Below are 27019 nucleotides of genomic sequence, written 5' to 3' on the forward strand. Positions count from 1 at the left end.
GTAGTTAATTGAAAATTAGATGAGGTACATAAAAGCAAACAGTAAAGCGGATAAGCTGACTAAAACTAAAACTACATATACTCTTGTTGCTAATCCCGTTGTGTCTGAAGACCCCATTTCTGACATGCCTAAATTTAAAGTTCTTAACGGTATATTTGACATAGGTGACTTTGTCATATCCAGAAGTGAATATAGCTCTAAATTATATAAGTTTGTTAACGAAGTAATTAGGTGAATTATTAAGTTGAAGATCGAGGAAGGTTTTCCATGAAGAAGTTTTCCATGAAGAACCATGAACCATGCCGAGAACCATGAAGGTTTTCGCTAGTTCACTGAACAACGTTCTAAAGTACTTCATTCAACAAGAATGATAGTAGTGGTTATTATTAATCGTATAAAAGTAAGTAAAGCTGATTCTAAGGTCACTATTAAGATCATTATTGATCCTGCGAGGGAAGTTAAATTTGCGCAACAATAAAATGCATATAAATGCGACAATTATATTTGTAAAAGATTTACTCGATAAAAGAATGAACAAGTATATTAACTGTGTAGATTTTAAACCTAATATAACCTTAAATTGAGTCTTGAGACTATTTATTTAAATAATATTTATATAAATATATTTATGTATATATATGTACAGTCAAACTTCAATAACTCGAACTTCTATAACTCGATTTTTCTATAACTCTAACTAAAAAGAGTGCCACAGGGTTTTGGAAATGTTTAAATTTTTTCATTTTTATGTTGCTTATTTGTGCAATTGCCAGTCCCTGGCGCTACCGATTGACGGCACCGATTGACGGTACTCAATCGTTAGCGCAATGCTTTAAAAAAGCTGGATTTGGCCAATTTTCTACATGGGACGAACAGGACGACATTCCTTTAATGACGATATTATTGAGCATTATAGCTCTTCTTATTCGAAGAGCGATTTGAAGCTCAACGGAAAGTGATGATGAAGGTTCGGAGGATGAAATTGTTATCAGCCCTTCAAGAATGGAGTAAAAGACTCACTCAAAATTCTTATTTGCAAACGAATGATACTACAACTGATGATCACTATAAGAGTTTGAATAAATTGGAATCTTTTTTTATTGAAAATAAGAAAAAAAAATTAAACTATATATGAAAATATATATAACTGTTCTAATTGATTTATTCTTTTTCTGTTTTATAATTGATTTACTCTAATGAATCATTCATGTTTCATTCCAGAATTAGAGTGCGGCGTCGACGAAGAAAACGACATCGCCTTGGCGATGTCACCAACCGCTCAAATTGCTAAGACACCAACACCACGAGACGATACTGATAGTACAGATCAGCGCGAAACATGGAGCGGCAAAGTCGATTTTTTATTATCGGTTATTGGATTCGCCGTAGATTTAGCAAACGTCTGGAGATTTCCCTATTTGTGTTACAAAAATGGCGGTGGTAAGTACTTATATATATAAGTGTTACACGAATTAAAATCATTTCACTTTCATGTGTGTGATAATTATTTTGGAATGATAAATTATAGAAACGAAGTGGCTTCATTAAGTGTGTTAAGTGCGTCTAATTTACTATGGATTTGTATTCCTGTCGCATGGTTCATTCACCATGAATGCTCAGCAACAATTTCAAAAAGTTGTGCTCTTCCGAATTCAACAATGCGAATGAACCTCACCGCTGAATACATTTTATGCTTAACTTCAGTTTTTTTGTCCATTTGATGAAGGATTTAACAATCTGCCTTTGCTTGAAGTGCTGCGATTAGTATTGTGCAGTTGCTATGCTGAAGCGTACTTCCTTGAGAAAATTACCGCGTACTTAACTCAATAAATGAATAAATGAATGAATGACTGAATAACTGAATGTACTTTTATTTTATTGTTAATTTATGTATGAACATATGAATGCTGCTATGCATTCAATTCTGGAATACTCACACTCGCCCTATCATTCAAAACAATTTCAAAGTTAAGTGCTTTTATATGACAACTAAATCTGACAGTTATAATCGCATTCAGCATAACCACTGGCGGAAGGCAATCATATCCTAGCAGAACTAGGAGAAGGATAGTAGAAAAAAGTATGCTTCGCATATTTCATTGTTGTGACTTCTTGTGACTTCTTGTGAATTCTTTCAATAAGGTTAAGTGCAAAGTATAAAAAGGATAAAACTCCGTAAATATTTCTTATGACAATTGGCTAAATGTGCCTCGAGTATTGCACACGTTTTGTGCTCGTTCGCCGCACAAACCGACGATGATGAAAAGAAATTTGTCATATTTCATTTTATTTCAACAATTTTTCAAGGTATTATTGGATTTAATATTACTGTGTGGGGTGTGTGGGGCGTGTGCTGCTGTGTGTTCTTATGTATATAATTTTTTAATATTTTCAATTTTTACAGCTCATTGCACACAATCAAAATCACAGCGGCTAAGACATTGTTAAGCTTAAAAGTCCATGGCAACTTATCGTAATTTATCGCTGCCCAAGTCACTTCTTCCTTTCGCATTACCAATGTTAATGGCGGCAAAATTGTTGACTTTAAGTAAAGGCAACATTTTTTCAGGATTATTGCCACATAATATCGTCTTAAGGATGATTGTATTTCATACTTTATACCATTTTCTTATTCATTCATCACTCTTTGTATAATCTACAAGTATTTAATGCCTTTTTTGTTTGATTACTCGCCGACTTAAAACCTGTTGCATAATTTTTTTGTTGCTACATTTTGTAGGAAATCAGTTTTATATTATTTATATGTTATTAATATTAATAATATTATTGTGAAAGCATTTTTTATTAACAAAAAACGTAAAATCTCCAACGCATAGCGTCGCCTAACAAAAATTTGGTGTTTTTTGTAACTATTATAGATATTAAAATCATAGTTTCCTTATGAGCCTAGCGGAATCCCTCCGAACTTGATCAACATTTCAATTTTTTTGAATATCTTAAAAACTATAATAGGTAGAAAAATAATATTTAGTAGAGTAAATACTTGTACTATATCACTAAAGTTTAAAAAGTTTTATAATATTCCGCTAACTGCAACATCCACACCATATAAAATTTTCATAAAAAATTATTTATTATATAAACTTCAATTAAAAAATATTTTACTTCAATTAGACAGAAATTATATACAACTGCAAATCGGGAGCCGTAACAGTTATTAATAAAAAAGTAGAAATTAATTAATAACTTTAACTTTCCATACCATACCATATTTACCATTCCCATTTTGAAATAAAACTCTACAAAATAATTCATTTTGCTTTATATTATATTTTTCAAAAATAATTATTATTATGTGCCTTTTACTTTTCGCGCACAAATAACTCATATACTCTGCTTTCTATTTTAAAACGCAGAAATAATTATTTATTTTTTGTGTTAAAGATATGAAAGTTAAGAATAACTATTAGTTTTGGAAAGAAAATATAATTGGCGTTTTATTTTTAATAATTTTTAATTTTTAATAAAACACTTTTATTTTAATAAAAGTGTAATAAAACACTTTGGTTGTTGTTATTTTTGTAATCTCATATAACCCATAATTTTTGTTTTAACCCATAATTTTTGAAAAACAGACTTAATTCATTTTTCGTTCATTAATATTTTTCTTATCCCTTTCAAAATAATCACCATTGGTTACGTTACATATATACCGACATTTTTTCAAGTCTTCGAAATACTTTTCAAGAGCCGAGAACGGTATGATCAAGGAGTTTTAGCAGCTTCTGCGATTTTTCTTTTAGAAACTCCGTCTACACAAAACTTTTTGCTGGAAGAAATTATTTGGTCAGTTAAAAACGAAGTTTGCATAAAGTTTCCTTTAGTGTTGAGATTCATTTCCAGTTTGGTGGATATGTCAACAAACAATTTTGTCGTATTTGAAGTAGTGAAAATTCACAATTGCCGAAATCCTTATGAGTCCACAAAAAGTCGGTATAAACCCTTAACTTTGGTCGTTATAGTAACATGATTACTAGATTAATTGTTTTTGTCGTGAGATATATAATAGGGATGTGAAAGAAATGTGTTTTGAATTAAACAGTATCATAAGTTATACAACATGTCCTGTTTTGGTTTTCGTGTGTAATAACTTTTTCGGTCAAAATATTATAAAAGAATTCAATATAATCAGATATCTCGTGAAAAACATTTGAATGATATTGTATTTGAGAACTACTGCAAAGTCCAAACAAAGTGTTGAAATAATAATTAAATCGAAATCTAAACACAAATATATTTTATTAACCCATTACTTTTAAAACTGCAAAATTGGTAATCGTTCTTTAAATAAATTATGGATAGAATATAATAAAAGGAGAATATATTATAAAGAGGAGCTTATTGAGCCTCCTTCTGGGGTTATAGTAAGAATCTAAGTTTCTAAGATAAAAAGTAGTATAGAACTACCTTTACATAGTTTTATTGCCTCTCGCAAAAGATATACATTCCCAGGAGTCTATTCCGTGTGTGTATTACCACAGGATATTCTAATAGCTCGTGTTTGACTGCCTCTTCATTCTCTTCGCTGAATCTAGAGTTTGCGTCTGTATATATACGCAGTCTCGTGAGGTGGTGTTTTAGTTTACAGTGACCTGTTAAGATTACTGTGATGATTCTAAGTGTTTTTTAGATAAGTTCATATAATCTTGGTATATCCTATTGTCATAGTATGCACTTAATCATGCATTTAATTTTTTTAATTAATTTGTAAAATGCAAGGGTTTTTAAATACTTTTTTGAATAATTGGTATTAAATATTTATTAAAACTTGATATTTATTCAAACATATCTATATTTTACAACATATTTCAGAAATACGATATTTAGAGTAACTTAAATCTCATAAAGTGTATAAATCAATAGTTATTAAATTATTGTGTAATTATGCTAAACACGCAATCATCTTTAAAATGTTTTATATCTATATCACTTTGATATAAATAGAACATTTCTATTTAATAATAATATTAACATCATCGTCCCTATAACATGTCACTTTTAAGTTCAGCTGTCGTACGCACTGGTACTGACTATACGAGCACAAACAAAATACAGAGCCTGTGTATGCAAAATATTGTTTTAAGAGGAAATTTGATTATGTGACGTCATTATATTATTGTATCCGCCACTTTAAGAATCTAATACCGTCACTCGTACTCTAAACTTCTATGCAACATAGCTGCCGTCACACAAACCACTGAACTAACAAACCAACTAACCAACCAACCCCATTGATGCGAATGGTGTTGATGTTTGATGGCATAGGAGCTTGAGTCTATTGTCACTCCAAGCACTTCATTTTGCTGTGAAAAACATGGAGAAAAATGTAAAAAATTACAAAGAACAAAGTCAATATGCTGCCTCGCCTGTTATGCATGGAAAATTTATTTTGTTTTAAAATTAGATTTATTTGTACCATAATTTTGGCCTTTAACAAATGATGAATAAAATGGCATCATGACAAAGGTATAAAGTACATAAGTGTACCAGTAATTGAACAGGAAATAGAGAGGTTTCGCCTCCTTTCCTTTTTTGTGAGAAGCATAAAATGTCAAAGAAATAAAGTTCTGATTTTATGATTTAAAAGGCAATTGAAAAATTTTTATGGAACTTTTTAAAAAGGTTAAAATATCTAATAAAACAATTAATTTAAAAAGAAAAATATATGTATATGAAACCCTTGATTTATAATACAACAGAAGTAGTTCGATAATTCTGTATAATTGGGAATTATTAACATAGTCCATAATAATTTGGACTAATAATACTGAAAAGAAGAGGCTGACCTATTAAGTTCTATTATTGCAAACATAAAAAAACTTTTAGTGGTAGTCCATTAGACACAAATTACATTGAATTTAAAAATATATATACTTCAGTTAGGAATTAATAAAAATTAAGACAAAGGTAATGTTTTGCATTTGATTTATTATTTTTATTTTTGAAACAAATATTACGCTAATTAATAATCGACTATTATTATCTTTAGGGTACTGATATAATATATTTAAAATATATAGCAACAGTTTAATACAAACATGAAAAGACCCAGTCTAACATTTCTATTCTTTGTGCTCTTATACCATGTTTTCACTGCTTACTTAGTACATTACTTAAGTAACTTTAAGATTATATCGTTTCCATTGACACAAGTTAAATATTGCATGTGAAAGAGTTTTTTTATGCCTGAAAGTTTTTTGAGAGTTTTAAGAAAAATTCTGTTTGTCTACATAAATTTCTAAATAATATATCACACAAAAAAAATAAAATAAACAATTGATGTATTAAATCATTTATAATATGTTAATTTCAAAGCAGGCTAATTTGTCAAATTAAATATAAAATAAAAACTATAATTTATTATTTATGTTTAAACAACATATACATATATATATATATATATACATAATATATAATACATATGACACATATTTCAAATTTTGTTAATTTCATTTGTTGGAAATTTATTTTTAAAGGTTTCATTCGACATTTTTCTCCTTTAATGATTTTATTTATTGATAATGAGGTCATTACGGTATGAAAGTTCTTTGTGTTGTAAATCATCCACATTAGTGGCTATAATGAGCAACATCGCGTAAATAAGCCAGTGTAAATGTGCTATTACACTTACTAAGTAAGCAGTGAAAACATACTATTAGTCACATTGAAAATACATTCAAAACGTCTGAAAGATTTGGGTATACTACAGTTAATATCGTTATGTACAAAACTATTATATATAAGATGAGAGAATTCAATGATTCTCGGACAATTTTTTGTTGTTTGGAAAAAAAATTCTTGCGACCTAATTTAAATGTCTCGTATAGTATTTGATCTTATAGTGTGTAATTGACTGGTCTCTATATTTTAGGAAACAAATTCAAATATTAAATGACAAAAAAAAATTATTTCACATATGCTTTATTGCTCATAAGCGGGTACGCAACGTAGAATGCATAAGCTAGGCAATTACTATCTAATGGGTCTGGGGTCAGCTTTCGGACCTTTCTTTTAAGTGCTTTTTAGGCCTTAGTAAGGTTTCGAAATAATCTGCTTGATTCATAAGTGGGTGGCTAGCATAACAGCAATATTGTTAATACTTCTTAACTAAAAGTTAAATCGATAGAAGATTGTCAAATAATTGATTCAGATTCTTTAATGTAGTAATAGTATTCGTTACTGGCAAACCTGGTAGTTTTTGAATATATTTTTCAGTATTAAGAATTCATTACAGAAGATTTTGGAATCCGTTTTTTATTTAATGATAGTAAGTCGATTGAAGAAATTCGATAGATTGACAGATTTAATCTGTATTAATTAATACGAGTATACGTTAGCAGTGGTTTCTGTTTAGCTTGGTTTACATGTTTTACAACATTAGATATTTGATTAACGATAGTCATTCCTATGAAACACATGGATATATACATATCATTGTGTATATCACAAAAGCAATGAAAAGAGTAACTAGAAAGCAGTAACGGTATGCAAACTTGATATTTACTCGCATTCATACTTGAGCTTACGTGTACCAATACAGTGTAATAGTAATAAATATAATAATAGCTGCAATAGCATTAAATAAACACTATTATTAAAGAAAAAAAAAATTTAAATAACATTAAAATTAAACAAAGTAAACAAAAAACCTTCACTATATTACATTATATATTGCTATATTTCTTAAATATGACGTCATGAACATTCATTACCCATATTTCCACTTTTATATAAAATTAAAGGAGGAGTAAAATACTTTTGTATTCTTTCACTATTAGACATAATCAAATCATAACATTTATGCTGTGATTCCACGAAGTATCTCAGTAGTACTTTTAACATTTTACCACCTTCCACATTTTCAATGCCTTTCATGGTATAGCAGTGCCGGTAGACACTTGAAAATTGTTGCACTTGGGATGGCATACCTGAGTATCGTAGCATGTACTTGTCAGTGATGATGATAACAAGTATTACATACATAGCCTTCATTCTATATTATGTATATTTGTAAGGGATATTGAAATAATTTTGTAAAGTTGTGTATCTTTGCAGTCCATCAACATGGTGTCTGCTGTGTTGGTTTTGTTATGATTCATTGGTTCTGTATTTCACTTTTATATTAGTTCAGGCTATTTCAGCATAGAAGACGAAACTCATTGTTATTAAGGTATTCGTAATATGTTCTAAATGAAAGATTAATTGACTATGCTTTAATGCAATAAAGTGTTTAAAAAATAATATCGATCTTTTGTTTGTACTGGATTATTTTGATGAGGAATATTTGAAAATAAAATAAATAATAAAAATAAACAAAAAATTAAAGTATTCATAATCTAGAAGTCACCTTAAAAGTAATTGCTATTATATTAAAATTATTTCACTACATTTTATATATTAATTTTAATATATACATTATATTATTATTATTATTGTTAAGAGATGTGGCACTGCGACCGACGCACAGTGTCGGTAAGCAGAGAAACAGTAGAGATATTGAAAGGAACTTAAAAAAAAATAATTTTTGAGGAAACTGGGGAGATCGCAGAATGCCCGATTTTTCACCCAAAATTTTGAGGGGTTCTGATAGACCGATTGGCCTAAAAGATTTAAAAGAAAGAACATCTCAAAAACTATATTTTAGGAAAATTTAATTTTAATATCTTTACTGGTTCCGAAAATATCGAATTTTGATCGGTTAATTTCTGTTTTGTTACACTGTGCGTTGGGTCTATTGTGCCCATATTAACATATAAAATTATATATGTATATTTTTAATTAAATAAATTTTCCATTGTTTTTTTAGGCGCTTTTCTAGTACCGTATTGTGTTATGTTGTTAGTTGGAGGCATTCCTCTTTTTTATATGGAATTAGCTTTAGGTCAGCATAATCGTAAAGGAGCAATAACTTGCTGGGGACGTCTCGTGCCATTATTTAAAGGTAATAACACCATTGTCTTTGTAATATATATACGTAAAATACTCATATTACATTTTATATATATTATTTATTTACCATAACAGGGATTGGATATGCTGTGGTGCTTATTGCCTTTTATGTGGACTTTTATTATAATGTCATTATAGCTTGGTGCTTACGATTTTTATTTGCATCTTTTACCAGTGATCTACCATGGACATCATGCAACAATATATGGAATACAGAAAACTGTAAACCGGTAAATTATATGAATTAACTCATACATATATATAAATAATTATATTATAAACATATATTTTGCAGTTTGAAATACAAAAAGATGGCAAAGGCTTAATGGGTAATTTTTCAGATTTATTTAGTAATCAAACTCTACTTTTTAGCAACGAAACTTTCTTAAATGTAACAACGACTGCTGAGGCACCATTGCCAATAGAACGATTTCAATCCGCCGCTTCCGAGTACTTCAAGTATGTTGTCAAAACAAAAAATATTATACAATAAATTTATTTATGTACATATATATATATATATAATCAATTTATAATTTATTTACAGTCGTTATATATTGGAGTTGAATAGAAGTGAAGGTCTACACGATTTGGGTTCCATTAAATGGGATATGGCTCTATGTTTATTAGCAGTTTATTTAATATGTTATTTTTCACTCTGGAAAGGTATAAGTACGTCGGGTAAGGTTGTCTGGTTCACAGCGCTTTTTCCATATGTTGTGCTACTTATTTTGCTTATACGTGGTATAACACTGCCCGGTTCAGCAATGGGTATACAATACTATCTGAATCCGAACTTCGATGCCATATATAAAGCTGAAGTATGGGTCGATGCGGCAACACAAGTATTTTTTTCTTTGGGTCCAGGTTTTGGTGTCTTATTGGCATACGCTTCTTATAATAAATACCACAACAATGTATACAAGTAAGTAGAATACTATAAATATTTTTGGGTATTATTTTTTTTTAACTAAAATTATTTAATATTTAATACTTCATTGCATTTCCGGTACGCTTTACAGAGATGCCCTACTAACGAGTTGTATTAATTCGGCAACTAGTTTCGTAGCTGGTTTTGTTATATTTTCTGTACTTGGTTATATGGCACATACATCTGGACAGAATATTGAAGATGTGGCTACAGAAGGTCCAGGTTTGGTATTTGTTGTCTATCCAGCTGCTATAGCAACAATGCCTGGTAGCACATTTTGGGCTTTAATATTCTTTATGATGTTGCTAACGCTGGGTTTGGATAGTTCGGTAAGTTAACCAATTTATGCAATAATTTCAATTGATACGTATATTTTATTAAAAAAAGTATTTACTATATTAAATTAATTTGAAATAATATTAAATATTTTTACTAGTTTGGTGGCTCTGAGGCTATAATAACAGCGTTGAGTGATGAATTTCCAAAAATTGGTCGAAATCGTGAAATTTTCGTTGCTGGTTTATTTTCACTTTATTTTGTAGTAGGTTTGGCTAGTTGCACGCAAGGTGGCTTTTACTTTTTCCATTTGCTGGATCGATATGCGGCAGGTTTCTCAATACTCATAGCTGTCTTTTTCGAAGCTATTGCAGTTTCATGGATTTATGGTAAGTATAGAAATATATCAACTTTAATATTCAAATTTGAAAAATAATTTATGCATGAAGAATGAGCAAATATTGTTACTATATACCTAATTAAATTTATGAACTTTTTATATAATTCTTTATAGGCACAGATCGTTTTTGTGAGGACATACGCGATATGATAGGTTTTGCACCCGGAACATATTGGCGTGTCTGTTGGCGCTTTGTGGCACCACTTTTTCTTCTCTTTATTACTGTTTATGGACTGATTGGGTATGAACCACTCAGTTATAAGGATTATACTTACCCAGGTTGGGCAAATGGTTTAGGTTGGTGTATAGCAGGATCATCCATGATAATGATACCAACGGTTGCAATATACAAATTGATAACTACACCAGGCAGTCTCAAACAGGTAAATTTATAACATTTGTATTTGTATTTAACTTTTAATATAATAATTATGTATTATGCACTTTACAGCGGCTGCGTATACTTACTACACCATGGCGCGATCAACAGGTTTCCATCAATGGCATTACAGCAGAAGCTACGCAAGTTAGACTCACCGATGCTAAAGAAGGCGCTGAGGTTTGAGATCGACCTTATGCTCGATTTCAAATCTATTATGTGTAAACTGTTATTTACCAACAACAATGTAACTTTTGCTTGATTCAATCGAAATGTTAGCATCTGCATTTAGGGATTTAGTGTGTAAGTTTATTATATAAAATTTAAGAGTTAAAGTTAAAGTTAATTTTGTACACATACGAAGGCAAATTTCATATACAACGTACTTAGGTTTCGTTAAAGCCGAATATAGCGACACACACAATATTATAAAATAAGTAAATAGTTTAGAATTGTATTTAAAATCAAATCAAAATGCTGTGTAGATAATATAAAGTGCAAAAGTAGTTGACATTTGTTAAAAAGTTAAATAAAATAGAAAAGTTGCTTTCTTAATGTTATGAATGTTTTGACAGTCTATTTAGCATAATGTTTTGATAATTTATTTTTTAAAGTTTTGTATATAAAATATTTGTAGTTGAAGCTTTAAGAGAATTTAAAATGAAAATTATAAAATGTAAATAGAAAATTTAAAATTTGTTTAGGAATAATAAATCTCATTAAAATATTTTCTTGATAAGTGGAACGTATGTTTTTTAAGTTTTTTAAATAGAAAATTTTTATCAACAGCCAGGTAAAAATTTTGCTAATTATATTCAATATTTTCATTTAAGCATTTTCATTAATTTCAATTAGATTGTTATTTTATTATATTTCTGTATACTATTAATTAAAATATAATATATGTACATCAAAATCTTTTCTAAACAGCCATGAAAAGATTTTGATAATAATATACCGAATGTTCAATATATTGTTAAAATTAAAGTAATTATTTTTTAAGTTTTATTAGTAATCATTTACATAGCTTTTTTTTATAAAATTATGTATATAGTATATATATAAAAAAAAATGCCTCCACATGAAGCAGTGTTTGCAGCCATAAATTCTGCTTCAAGTGCTAAAATACAATATCGCGCTTTTCATTTAAGTGGCAACATTGTAAGGATTGAGCTTTCAGCACAGCCATTTGAAAGCTCAGTCTGAAAATGCTTCCTTGTTTATGGCAAAAATTATAAAAAGTTTAAAATAATTTTTATACATTGTATAAGTTTATAGTTAATATATGTTTTGCAAATGTTTTATTAAATAAATTTATTTTAAGTTTTAAAAAATATCTATTGTTTCATAATTAATTTTAGAAATCACAAAGGCAAATGAGATTTAAATCTATTGTTTATCTTCTGTTGAAGTTATAGAAGAATATCAAGGATAAGAAAACATTCAAACACGAAACTAAAAAGAAAAAATATAAGTCTTAGAAAGAATATGAAGAAAATTCTTGTAACCAACAGTTTCACTTTAATGTCATCCATGCGACTGAAGACGTCGATTCAAAAACTTTTCTTAGGTGTATCACAGAAGATATACTCTACTTTTAGTTTCGAGTACTGGAAGTTGAATGATACTCGAAGAAAAAATAGTGATATTCGTAGTTGTAACTGGCGTCACAAAAATCTCATTTATTACTAATAGAATACGATAAAAGTGAATGAAAACAAGTATGGGATTTAGAAATATACTCGAAAGTTAATAAAGATGCATATTTTTGTATGGTATCACAAAAACCATTCCCAAAACTAATACAATATAATGAACATATAAGCTGAGGAGGTAGAAAATATTAAAAAAAAATAAACTGCAGATAAACACTCAGCAGTTGGTCTCACAAAAACCAATAGATCTTCACTACCAATAGAATATAGCAATAGTGAGTGAAAAAGTAGAAAAAAATGCTTCAACGAAAATAAATCCAATTCAGAAATTTGAATAAAAGCAAAGCAATATTAATTATGAAAACAAGTGAAGAAACAAATAATATATTAAGGTAAAATTAAAGTAACATTTTGTAACTAATGTATCAAAAAAAAAATATTTGTAATATTTTTTTCTAATTTACATTGCTTTTTTCCACTCTGGGTTGGTTTTTCAGGTCGCATGGTCCTAGGCTGTTTATTCTACGACTTATGAATATTATCCGATTACTTTTCAGGTCACTGCAATCATAGGTATCATTTCATTTGATTGAGTCTTGTCGATATTGATGCCTGCGGAATTTTTTAAGGATACAGTAAAAGCACTTAGCATGCTCATAGTGAATACCCTATAGTTGACAAACTTTGGAGCTATCAACCTCAGATTGTGAACTCAATAGAGAAACGTTTAATGAACTAAATTTTCATCTCGAAACACTGTTAAAATGAAACGAAATCGAACCATTCATGAAAAATATTAACCGAATACTCGGTAACGGAATACTTTGTAAACGATTACTTGGTAACCGAATACTCTATAACCGAATACTTGCTAACCGAATAATTTAGTGACAATGCAAGCTGCGAACACTAACGTGCATTTCGAGTACATATACAATATTTTGTGATTAGTACTTTATAATGTTACTATAAATTGTAGTACCATATCTGTTCTACGTTTTTTTTTTAGGCTAAAATTATCAGCTTGTGGAAATCAACGTCTTAAATAATTTTTATATGTCGTATGTATCTTTAGGCAGACCATATGGCAGTGTCGGTTATTGCCAAATATGCATCATTAGTAATTTTTAAAAATAATATTGTTCTATGTTTTTTTCTTTACAGGCGGAAGGAATAGTTTGAACTATTGGACCAATGCTTAAGATAATTTTTATATAACTTATGACAATAAAAATTAAATTTTTTGATGTATTTTTAGGCTGACCATACAACTATTTAGGATACTGTTAAATATCCACCATCAGTGGACATCCAACTTTCATATAATTTTCGTTATTCAAAATTAGAGTTTTAGCAATTTGGTAAAATGTAAGCAGAAATAATATTTAGAATATATTTTTGATATTTACTAGGTAAGTGTGAAATTTATAGGCACTAAGCTGAAAATTAAGTTCTATGTTTAAAAAGCTTTTATAGCTATGCCGCTATAAAACTTTCATCAATTTTATAGCAATTCTATGTTTTATTTTACGTTATTGGAGACACAAATCTATTTAATAGCTGAACTGCTCCACTTGAAGTTATTAAACTGTTATAAAAAAATTAACTGATTTAAGTATAATAACCACAATAATATTTATCGAAAAAAAGTATGTATATAAGTATATATAAATATTGTTGTACATGTAAAATGTATATAAGTATAGAGAGTATTAATATATATGTACTTTTGATTTTATTTTTAAATATATGTAATAATATTGTATTTTTACTAAATTAAAACAAACAATTAATTAATTTATTGTTTATATTATTTAAATTTTATTTTAAATATATTAAATGCTTTAATAAACAATTTAAATATTGAACACATTTAGTTGGAATTCTTTATGCAACAGTCAAAGTATATAATATTTCTAATAAAACATGAAATCACTTAAATTTTAATTTAATTTTGTCTTTTTTATAATTATTTAGTTGAGTGCACATATAATTTTTTTTTTTAGTGAATAGATAGTGCTTTAAACACACTTTGTGTAGAAATTTAAGCTTTAAGTTTGTTAAGATATGTCGGGTGCTAACATTAAAAATTTACGCATATAAAAAGCGTGCCGTTTACTTTGCATACATTCAGGCGGATATGATGCTTGCTTTAAAATTTACTGTATATGTGCCAGCATGAGTAATATTTCACTTATTTATAACAATGCTTCCTGTAAATATATGACAAAAATGATATCCTTTCAATGATAAATTTCTTTAAAATAACATTTTCAGTTATTCAAGTAAGAATTTCTCTAATATTTTAAGCCACAAATGCATGCAGAAATTGAATTTGAAATAATTTTTGAAGTAATAATACCGTAAAATTTAAAATACAAACATATTAGTATGGAAATATAATGAAGGCAATGAAATGAAGTTCTTTTAATAAGTATTTTATATAATGGGGAATGAAAATATATTTTAATTATATGAATTTTTCAATATAGTATAAAGCAATTATATAGCAGTGCCTCAATGACTTATTTATGATGATAATCAGTTGGTTTATTACAAGGAGTGATCAACAGTTTTTATTATTACTAAGTTAAGTTATTTTTAATATCAACTTCCTTCCTGTTTTGAAAAACACATTGATATATTAATAATTTGGTTTATTTTTTCCTATTGGAGTGCATAAGACATGATTACATATTATAATCTTATTGTTGTTCAAAAATCTCTCGTATAATTAAATGGTTATGTTGATTTTAACTTACTTATTTTTAAATAGTAGTAGAAAAGTAAAGACAAAATAATTATAAAATATATTTGATCATCTATGTAATATTACGAGTTATCGATTTTAAACATTTAAGCTGAAATATATTTAAAGAGTAAGTTCCCTGGAAGTAACTGGATTGCCAAAGGATTGTTATGCAAAACAATGTTCTGATGGAATGATTACCTTAAAGAATTAAGACATATTGGTAATCAATAAATGCTATTAAATATATATAGTAACAACATTTAATAAGTTTTTACCAAGAACCCTGTAAATACTTTGCACCAACACTATTAGCTATTGGCTATGGAATCAAACTTATTGCTTTATTTGCATAAAAGGATGTTTGAATTTTATGAAATTTATTGGTGTAAACCAGTGTAATCTAAATTTAGGGCGTACGTCCTCTAGAGAACAATTTTATAGTTATAATAATTTAAACTTAAATTTTTGATTATATTGATTGTTAGTTTGAAATTATTAGTGATGGGGTGCAATTTAGTAGTTAAGGAAGAAAATTTAATAGTTCCGAGGCAATTTGGACTTGTATTTTAATTATTGCAATTAATTTTGAAGCAATTATGATGAGCAGTCCTGATTGTTAAAATGTTCCGTTTAAAGGATTTTTAAGGTAAGGGCGAGCAAAAATAAGGTTCTTTAAGGTCTACTTATATAAATGTTTTTTATTTATCTTATTACTTAGCTTAGCTGTATAAGCTATTTTTAGTGTACAAAATGAAAACATGTAATGGATGCAGAGAAGATCTCTAGATTGCGATGTAAGATACCTCAATTTATTAATAAGAATTTGTAAATATGATCTGCTAAAAAACTTGACTAGAGCAAAGATATTACTGAAATTCAGTAGAAATACAGAACTGATATTGATAGAATTTTTAAATAGCCCATTTGCAACTCTTTCGAACATTTAATACCTAATGTAGTTAGGATTTGTGAAAATTTAATGTTGTAGGTTATGGTTCAAAGAGGAAATAAAATGGATATAAGTATGTAGTGGAACATAGAGAACTTTAAAAGTAAAATTTTATATAAGATGTATTATAAAAAAATGTTGAAAAATATTACTGAAGATGGTTGATATCTTCTATGTTCCAGAAGATATCAAGTATCTTAAAATGTCTACGTATATTTATTTTATATTTCGAAATGAAAAAAAAGAAGGTTTGGAGGTAAAAAATTCAATATCGAATACAATAGCAAACATAATCGCACATATTTATGTGGTTGCTCTATGGACTTAATAATGTTTATTTAAATCAAGTTATGTATCTCAAGCAGATATCTTTTCAAAGATCGCTTAAATTTTCGACCAAAGATTATAGTGAGATTGTGGGGTTTAATGGATTGTTTTTATAGTCATGATAACTTTAACAGTTTAGGGATTATAATGCACACAATGCATATGAAAATGTTTAAGATAAAAAAGCGTAAAAATTGTACATGACAGTAAAATAAAGCATTGGAAAGTGCAATAACGTTCTTGTAATTAGATATTTGTATAAAAAAAATTTCAAAAAAAAATATTGATGAAAAGATATATGTTAAAAGTAATTAAAAATTTTAACTACTTACCTCTTTTAGTTGTTATTTATTGTAAAAACGGTGTTTTTCTGATTATTAGCCATAATTTTTATTTTTATTTCTTTCGAATAACTTTTTCTGTCTTACATAAATTTTCTTATAGTTAATATATTTTTTTAAATAAAAAACAATTTCATGCAAATTATATAAAAAACATTTTTAATATTTCTACTATTAATTAATACTATTTTATGACATATGATTTCAAATTTACAATTTTAATTAAAATTAAAAATTATAAAATTTTTTTCTTGTACTGCGTTTAAATGCTTGAAGAATGCATGAGTTTTGACTGATATTTTATTTAATTTCGGTGAGCAATTGTTTGTTAGGTTTCTTTTTTAAAGTAATATATTTTTATATGCATTATTAAATTTGTTAAGTAAAAAAGGGATTTTTTGATATATTAATTTTTAAGTACCAATAATTTTTAATTATGCATAAAGCAAACATTTAACTATTTTTTATATGCAAACAACAAAAACAGTTTATTTTTATTCATCAAAATAATTATTATTATGAATTTCTTATAATCATTTTATTTTTTTTTTTGATATATGAGAAAAAATAAAATTATTTTTTGAGGTGCAAATTTTATAAATTGGTCTTTAAGTGTGCAATTATATATAATTTTATTATTATAATTTTGATAACAATTTTCGTTATGTTACTTTCAGGTTCTTATATTATGCTTGAAAAATAAATATTTTTATTTAATTTTTGCTTTACTTTATATAGTTGTATCTGGTGTGGCTTTTTTGCGAAATACACATATATATATTTTTGTATACATATATTTATGGTTATGAGGCTTTCTGCTGAAATAAGTTTTCTAAAAATTATGCTCTAGGATATTTAATATTTGAGTTTTTCATATTCATAAATATATAATATTTAATATCTGTATATATGCTTTTGTTTGTTGTTTTGTATATGTGGGCTTGCTATAAGTTAATATGTTTATGTGTATATATATAATTTTGAAATTAGTTTATGTATTTCTGTCTATAATTAATAATGCTTTGATTTTGATTTCCTTATTCGTTTTTGTTTTAAATTGATATGATTATGATTTTTTACTTTTGCAATTCACTAACAAATAATGTAGAGCATAAATGTAATATGAAATGAAATTGATTTTTTTTTCAATGAATTGTAGAAACATATTAAGTAATTAAATAAATTAAAAGTATTTTTATAACACAAAAATCATATATAATTTTCTTCAAAAAAATATCAGAAAAAAGTAGTTAAAGTTTTAAATATCTATGCAATAGATCTATGCAATAGCTATCTATAGCTATATATTAAGATTGAAGACAGAAATAACTAAGCTTACGCAGAATACAACAGCTTGAGTATACTGAATTTATTCGAACACTACTTCCTCCAGAAATATAGTTAAAAAAAGTTGATGTGTCACAAGATTCAAATGCATTTATTATTAATAAATAATAGAAAGAATATATATTGAGTTAAACAATCTAGCTGTGATTTATTCAAACATGTTTCAACACTGGTTGTAGTTTCATGTTATAAAAAAAATTTGTGTAAACTATGACCAACATATTTGACTAAAGATACTGTTTATAATGGCTATAAAAATTCGAAATGTATTTTTTAGTTATATCAGTATAATGTATATCGCTTGTCCTAGTATTTTTAACTTTTTCTACATTACGGAAGTAATAATAAAAGCAAGAAAAATATCCATTTTAGTAAACATAATGAGCACTGATGCTTTGCGTGTAGTCGGTTAATTATGAAATCGTTTGCAATGTATTCACGAATAAATTTGAAAGCACTCTTCAATCCTGTGGAACAGACAATTTGATAATAAGATAGTATATAATAAAGTGTCTGACAGAAAAGTGAAGGGATTGTTTTGCACCTACAACTATGGGATGATAGTTGTCAGCTGAGGGTGCTGACAGTTCAGCTATCCGGTTGATACAAACCACGTTGAGATGGCTGAAACAATGGCCTAGTCCGAAGGTAAAAAAGAATTTTACTTACATTCTTTGTGGTTAGTTTATATATACTTGGAGTTTATATACGCATCTGATATTAGGAAATTTTTTAACGGGTGATATTTAAGCTTCCATTCTCAGGATTGAAGCTTTTCTATACGATTAGGGACAGTTGTTATTATAAAGATGGCTAGTACTCTATTCGTTTCTGTTCAATTTTATTCAACTACAGTGAAAACAGTTTACAGAAATGTAGATGATTTGAAACATGAAGTCTGCGGAGAATATAACGTCTTCGAAGCCCAGACGGTTGCAAATTGAATATATATATGAGGTGTGTGACTTTTTATTTATTTTTTATTATTTTAACAGCGAGTTCTTTTTTTTAACATTTGTTTTACGAAAAGTTACAAACGTTAAGTGGTAATTAGAGTACGGATTACCATCTGCCACTGATGTAGAATTCTGCAACTTTAATAGGTTATGTACTTATATACACAGTTTACACAAAAAAATACGTTGAAAAGAGAATCAATTACTTGAGAGCCACTTTGACTTTTAATATTTTAAACTTTTTTTATAAATATTTGGTTAAAAAAGAAGCACTTACTCGTATATCTGGTCGACGGAACTGTTTAAAAGTTCTTAAAAAACTGTTTTGATAATAAAAAAAATTGCAATATATTTCATTTATATACTCTACTCTTATTTAAACACTGTAATGTATGAATTCATTTAATTATTTATATTTTATTATATTTAATTTTGATTTTTAATTATAAGTAAAGCAATAGTTTTCATAAATATTTTGGTGGTTATAGTTTAAATTGAATTCTGAGTAATTTAATGAGGTTACTGTCTTTTATATATAAGCATGTAATTTATTATTATAATATTTATTATTTTATTTAGTAATATAAATTCACATTAATTTTGCAATTAATTTTTAATATTTAGCGAAGGACACAATTTCAAATTGACTTATGGTAAATGTGTAAACAATTAAAAATTTAAATAAAATAAAATTTAAATTATTTCATGCATTTTATTATGTTGAAGCTTAAAAACAAATATAACAAATATAAACATGTAATTAAATATATTGTAATTTATAATGTTTACATTAATTTTTTTTATTGTAACAAGAAAATGCTTCTTATATTTTAAAAAACGTTATAAAAATAATTTTTAATTATTAAACAATTCAACCAACAAAACAAATGAATTATAAAAGAAGATAAATGTGTACATCTGTTTATTTTAAAAATATAAAAATTTTATTAACAAAATGAACATTTTATATTAACTCTAATAAAAATTAATTTATTCCTCTAGCGTAATTAATTAAATTAACGAAAAATAATATATATCAAATATATACAAAATTTTAAAAATAGAAATTTAATATACAAACATATATAAACAATAATAGGTTTTAATAAAATTGATTAAAGTCATATGCTGAAGTAAATATTTTAAATATTCTTGAGAGCAGTTTCGGTTCAATTTTTTTAATAGTATTATTTGTATTATTTTATTTAATAATTATGGAAATTAAATAAAAAATAAAAAATTGACTGTTACTTTTATCTTTCGCTTAAGCCTTTAATAACATAAGCAATAAATTTATTTTATTTTTAATTAATTGGTTTTTTGGGTAATACAAACGTATCGAATATTTCATAATATCCATCATTAGTGGTATTGTGAAATTTCATTTTTATGACTTCAATTATTTAAAAATAATTTTAAATAATTTTAATTTAAACTATGTTTTAGCAAACTGATCCAATACCGGACCTAACTTTTATTATTGCAATTGCATAAAAAGAAGTAAACATTATCAATTTTAAATAAATTTTAATTAAATGCTTATATCTGTTCAAAAAGAATTTTAAAAAAATCTTAAATAATTTTAAATAAAACTTATATAAAAATATAAAAATTATATAATTTATAAATACTTATGAACTTTTCTATTTTAATTAAAACTAATTTTAAAAAATAATAAATAATTTTAAATAAAACTTAGATAAATATATAAAACTCAAAAAATCAGTAAAAGTACAAATAATTTATAAATACTTATAAACTTTTCCTATTTTAAATAAATTTTAATTAATTACTTATATTTGTTCAAAAATAATTTAAAAAATAATAATACATAATTTTAAATAAAACTTAGATTAAAATATAAAACTTAAAAAATCAGTAAAGCTGCAAATAAATTATATCTTATATCTGTTTAAAAATAATTTTAAAAAAAGAATAATATAAATTTAAATAAAATTTATTTAAAAATATAAAATTTAAAATATCAGTAAAAATACAGATATTTTAAAAATAATTCACAGTTGGACTAAAAGTATGTGTGTATAATAGATATATAAATGATATTGAGGTTAAGTTTATATTAAAATAATATATAATATATTCTTTTACAAATATTTTGTTGTGCATACATTTTCTATATACAAAAAAAGTGTATAAAGTATTTTTAAAAATTAATAAATTGTTTAATAATTTAAGCTTCAACTTTGTAAATTTTATGTATTTTCTTGTTTGTTTTGAGCTTTGGTGTAATAAATACATATTATAAAAAACAAAACAATATTATTTTTACTAACATAAATTACATAAATTTTAAATTGACATTTTCTATAATTCGCAATGAATATTTAAGAATATTTAATTCTTAAATAAAAATTTTGTATTCAACCACATAACAAATCATTAAGCAGAAAATTAGATTTTCCTTATGAAGCACAAATTACAATAAATATTTAAAAACAAAAACAATTTTATTATATATTTAAGTTCGATTAAAGCCAATATTGCATATATGAACTTTTATTACAAATATTTTAACATTTTAACTACAAATATAATTTGAATATATAACAATGCTAAGAACGGCTATTTTACATTATTTAACATATGCAGATTAATTCGGTTCTGTTTTGCTAATGGAGAAGTACAAAGTTTACCTAACAATTTCATATATAAAAAATTTTCATATATAAAACATTTAGCAATACTCGTATTTCTTTATTAAAATTTTTTCTTATTAGGAAAAATAATTACATATGTTCATATTCTAAAAAATTTGTATATTAATATTATATATAAATTACGTTTAAATAAAAATTACTTAATTTATATGCAGTTGCACCAATAGTTTTTCTCACAAATATAAATATTTTTTTAATAAAATTTTATATAATAAAACTAAGAAATATTAAGCTATTAATTATTATAATAATTTTTTTATAAATTACCTACTTATTTTTTTATGTATTATTATCAACCATAATAATAAGTCATAGTTTTTTTTAAGAATATTTTTATGAAAATATTTTTTAAGTCTGCTGTATTGAACTCAAAAATGCAGGATCGACTGAAGCAACTTTGGCGGTCAAAAAAGCATGCATACAAAATAGCAAACTTTGCAGCACTTGACATTCTAGTTCCTGTATTAAAATTTTTAAAATAAATTATTTTAAATCGAATTTTTGTAAATTATTCATTAATATTATTTAAATATTTGATAAAAAAATTGGTGGTTAAATGTATATGAGATTTAGAGAGGCGACAGAGAGCATTGCTTTAACTTTTTGTTGGAATAAATTTTAATTTTTAATAAAATATTAAATATTTATGTAATAAAAAATTTAATATATATATAATATATTATATTATATATAATATATATAAATTTAATATAATATATTTAAAAAAAAATTAAAATATACAATTTATGTCTGTTTCAATTTCTTACTATTTTACTAAAGATAATTAAACAGAATGACACTAAATAATATAAATGGATTCTATAATCTATAATTATATATCCATTTAATAATGATTATTGAAACAAATAAAAGAAAGTGTTGTGACTATTTATTTATTAGAAGGAAAACTGTCTTCCTGCCTTTTAAATTACTCAAAACCTTATTGAGAGCTGTGACTCCATCAAACCACTTTACTGAAGTAGACTAGATTTAGAGATAATATTAATTTTATTTCATCCATCTCAAATGATTTCAATTTCATCAATAAAAAGATTTTAGTTCATTTCAGAAATTTTAAGAAAAAATTATTATTTATAGGGTCAATTTTTTATTAGTTTTATTAAATTTGTGTATAATGTAGAATATTTTTGCAATATAGATTTTTATAAACATCATAAAGAATATTTGAATTATTCGTCATATGCAATCGAATTGATAGAACATGAATTAAAAAAAATCTTCTTTAAGTAGAAGTAGTTGCTATTGTTCTGACACCTTTTTCAAGAAATTAACGGTTAATATAAGTAATCAAATATAAAGAATTTCAATTGTTTCAATCATTTTAAAAATATTCAACCAAATTTTCTTTATATAAACATAATTTTAAGGCTCTATCATTTACGGAGCCGGAGATGTGACCATTCAAAAATTGGTCTGAAATGCAAATTCACGAAACACTATAGACGTTTTTTTTTCGCGATATACGGGTATTTCTATATGAAAAAGGGATATATAAAAAAAATTTCATCAAAATCCGAGGTGATAAATTCAAAAACAGTTCTGCTTCTGAAAAAATGACATTTATATAATAAAAAACTCGATAAATATTTTATTAATATGAATATTTGTGATATTATTAACAGCTATTTTGTCTTTAGTTTTTTATTTTGACAAGTATTTTTCATATCCGTCGCAAAAATGTTTTAGGGTTGTTCTACATTTTGAAAAATAATTTATTCTGGAAAATCTGCTGATTAAAAATGCTTTCAATTTATTGTTTTATTTGTGTCTAAATGCGGTATAGTTTTGAATGAAACCCAATTACATTAATCAATAATCCTAAAATGGAAACGCAATTACATTATTCAATAATCCTAAAATGGAGTTGTAGGTTTTTTCCTGTCAGTGGCAGTAGCGAAGATTGGTCCTGTGTACAGTGTAGATCATGTACAGTAGGCCATTGTTGTTATGGGAACCTATCCATATGTCTTGAAGTTCTTTCTTTATTCATAAGCATTCATAATATTATTTAAATATTTAAGCTATTTTTCTCCAAATCTCATATTTTTCCACATTTTCTTTAAAATTTTATATTTTTTATGCAAAAAGCTTTAAATGGAAAAAAGGAATATTCAATATTAAACAGCAAACTAAAACTGAAAACTATTTTAATCAAAAAAATCATAAAGTTTTCAAAGAACCTTAAGCACATGTAAGTAAACTTGTTACATAAAAAATTACTCAGAAAAGTAAAAAAACCAGAAAATCTAAAATCATTAACCCAAAGTATAAAAGAAGGAACAAAGATGAAGTTGCAAAAGGTTTTTGATTTGAGCCGGAAACAACGTTTGTCAAACCACAATCAATGCACTTTTGCAACCATAGTAGCTTCAGTATATTTACATACATACTGATGCATACATACATACATACACGCATTAAATGCATATAGGCTTTTAAGGTACAAAGAAATCAGTTTTTTTTACTTACTTTTGTTTCGATAGCGCGAGTTTCATGATCCTGAAAATGTAGTTTTAATTTTGATTTTCCATCATCACTGGAGCCTCGCAGTTGAGAAAACTTATACTGCCAAACAATAGCGGAGTCAGCGCCCTCTGCAAGTGAGAAGCCGGTCTGCCAGTCCAGTGTTAGACCTCCACTCTTGCCGTGATGAGAAACGGCAAAAGTTTTGCGCTACGAATAAGCAGAAATACACAGAAAAAAATAATTAATAAAAAGTACGGGAAAAAGAAACAAATGCACTTTCGTTTGAAAAAAAATGTTTTTTTTTGTAAAAAACTGTTAAGTGGCAACTTTGTAGGTTTATTATTTGTGTTCTTTATTTGTTTATTAGCTTTTGTTTTTCTCACAGCGAAAAACTAGCATAATTTGAAAATAATGTGACAGTAAGTAACGAGTATCTATGAAAGAGAAAAATATTTTCGAAAACATAAAAAAAATACTACTAGCAAAAAAGTTATTCCTTGAAGTTCACTGTAAGTAAATAACTCTTCATTTAAGCGTTTAATTCACAATGGGAAATAATATTTTAGATAGCAAGAGTCTTGATACGATGAATATAAACAACAATAATTAAATGCTATATAACTTTTAATTAAAAAAGTTTCTCAAAGCTCAATTTTTTTATTCATTAAATATGTTATATCATTTATTTAAATTCTTATTATTTATTGCTCTGAGACTTAAACTTTTTTGAGATTTTTGTGTTATTTGATTTATATTGTCTTGTTTTGAGATTGTTTTTATTTTATTTTAAATAGACAATAACATAATTGAAAGTCATTGATTTATAAGCTAATTTTGTAATAAATTTGTACAACCCTGTTTCATAGATAAAACAGCTGTAGAATAGTTGAATTAATTAATTATAATTATTTTTAATTATAATTAAAAAGAAAATCATTAGTTTATAAGTGTAGATAACAAATCCCGGAAGATAATAGTCTCAGTCCATTATTGTAATCAATTTGTACAACCCTGTTTCATAGATAAAACAGCTGTAGAATAATTGAAATAATTAATTATAATTTAAAAGCTTTGAGCTCCAAATTTGACAGAGAAGGAGTTCAATCCTTGGTACTTGCAGTTTTAACAAATTATTGACGAATAAATAAATAAATAAATCCAAGACCATAAATCCAGGAATAATTAATTATGTACGAAAATTTAAAATTAATTAATTAACTATGTACGAAAAGGGATAAACCGTGTCTAAGCATTCGGAAACTCATATTTATGGTTTCATTAATTAAGTGTTTTCTGATCATTTACCGTGCGATGACACTATTTTTCCTAATATGCACTGTTGTCAATTGGAATATTCATTTTATTATTTTACGAAATTCTCGATAGAAGAGGTGTAGTTTAGCACTACGGGGGTCATTTTTTATACTGTGAAACTAATAATGAAAAAATACTAACTTGTTAAAAATTGCTTTATTGTTTTTTGAAGTATTCTCCTTTATAATTAATACACTTTTGCATGCGTTTAAACTATTTGTCTAATCTTCTTCAAATACCTCCAAAATATCGTTTTTAAATGCAAGAATGGCTTCATCCTCCGACAAAAATTATTATCCACACAATTTATTCTTGACGTTTGGAAGCAAGAAGAAGTCCTTAAGTGCCAAATTAGGACTGTACTGCAGATGACCCATCAATTCGATTTTTTGAATGTTCAAATAATGGGTTGTTAGACGAGATGTATGTGTACTCTTGATGTTTGTTTTCCGTATTTTACTGAAGACTTCCGATAAATTAATGGTTGTATACTCGTACTACTCGAAACTGACCGTTTAACCTTTTTCTTAAAATAATGACGAATATCGTGCAAGTGATTCTATAAAATCTTACACAGTTATGATAGGTTGTATTACACATTAACCATATATACCAGATCTGGTAACTTGAAACTATCATCTGTTACTTTCTCTCTAACAATATTTATACGACAAACTCTATACTTTTTCAGCGACGATTAGAGAGTGGAATTATGCTACTGCCAAGAAGATGTCAGACAGTATTGAATCAAATCAAATGTAGTATACATCGTTGAATATCATAGTTTAGCTGTAATTATTAAAAAAGTGGAAAAACTTTTCAAACAGCATTATATATACATAGCTATTTATATGTCCCAATACCAAGGTAAAAACTTTTGATTCACGTGTCAAATCGGTATGCCTATATGGATCGGAAATTTGGTTTGCTAACTCTAAAATCGAAAAAAGATTGCAATCATTTATTAACCGTTGCCTGCGTAACATATTAGGCATGAGGTGGCCTAGAACGATTTCAAATGAAGAGTTATGGAGAATAACGCGAGATAAGAAGAAAGAAGTATGGTTGGATTTGACACACACTGCGTAAATCTTATGAAAACATTGCGCATGCTGCACTTAATTGGAACCCCCAGCGGACTAGGCGCAGATGCGCACCAGCAATGATCTGGAGAAGAACAGTTCAGCAGGAAATGGGCAAATCGCTTAACGAGTTGAGAGAAATAGCACAAAATAGAAATCAGTGGAAAACTTTTGT

The 27019-nt window shown here is 26.4% G+C and overlaps 2 protein-coding genes across 3 annotated transcripts in view; one reads left to right on the plus strand and one right to left on the minus strand.

Annotated features, from left to right (window-relative positions):
- The first annotated feature begins 1265 nt into the window (after positions 1 to 1265).
- Positions 1266 to 11541, plus strand: LOC119683531 (sodium-dependent dopamine transporter). The gene is made up of 9 exons (XM_038097238.1): positions 1266 to 1440; positions 8828 to 8962; positions 9046 to 9200; positions 9266 to 9429; positions 9518 to 9895; positions 9993 to 10230; positions 10338 to 10566; positions 10692 to 10960; positions 11029 to 11541. Exons 1-9 carry the CDS (start codon positions 1266 to 1268, stop codon positions 11140 to 11142), a joined length of 1857 nt encoding a protein of 618 aa, XP_037953166.1. The 3' UTR covers positions 11143 to 11541.
- A 3057-nt stretch (positions 11542 to 14598) lies between these two features.
- The window catches only part of LOC119680275 (gamma-1-syntrophin), a 77676-nt gene continuing 65255 nt past the window's right edge, over positions 14599 to 27019 (minus strand). Inside the window, exons 9-10 of one of the 2 annotated variants that reach the window (XM_038093013.1) lie at positions 24452 to 24655; positions 14599 to 14824 (exon numbers count right to left, since the gene is read on the minus strand). In XM_038093013.1, the coding sequence (XP_037948941.1) occupies positions 14810 to 14824; positions 24452 to 24655 (219 nt within the window). In that variant the 3' untranslated portion in view covers positions 14599 to 14809. Of the gene's footprint in view, positions 14825 to 22246; positions 22421 to 24451; positions 24656 to 27019 lie in introns of those variants that run through there. The other variant, XM_038093012.1, reaches the window with a different exon arrangement.

This window comes from Teleopsis dalmanni, chromosome 2 (assembly GCF_002237135.1).
Source record: "Teleopsis dalmanni isolate 2A chromosome 2, ASM223713v2, whole genome shotgun sequence".
Classification (NCBI taxonomy): Eukaryota; Metazoa; Arthropoda; class Insecta; order Diptera; family Diopsidae; genus Teleopsis; species Teleopsis dalmanni.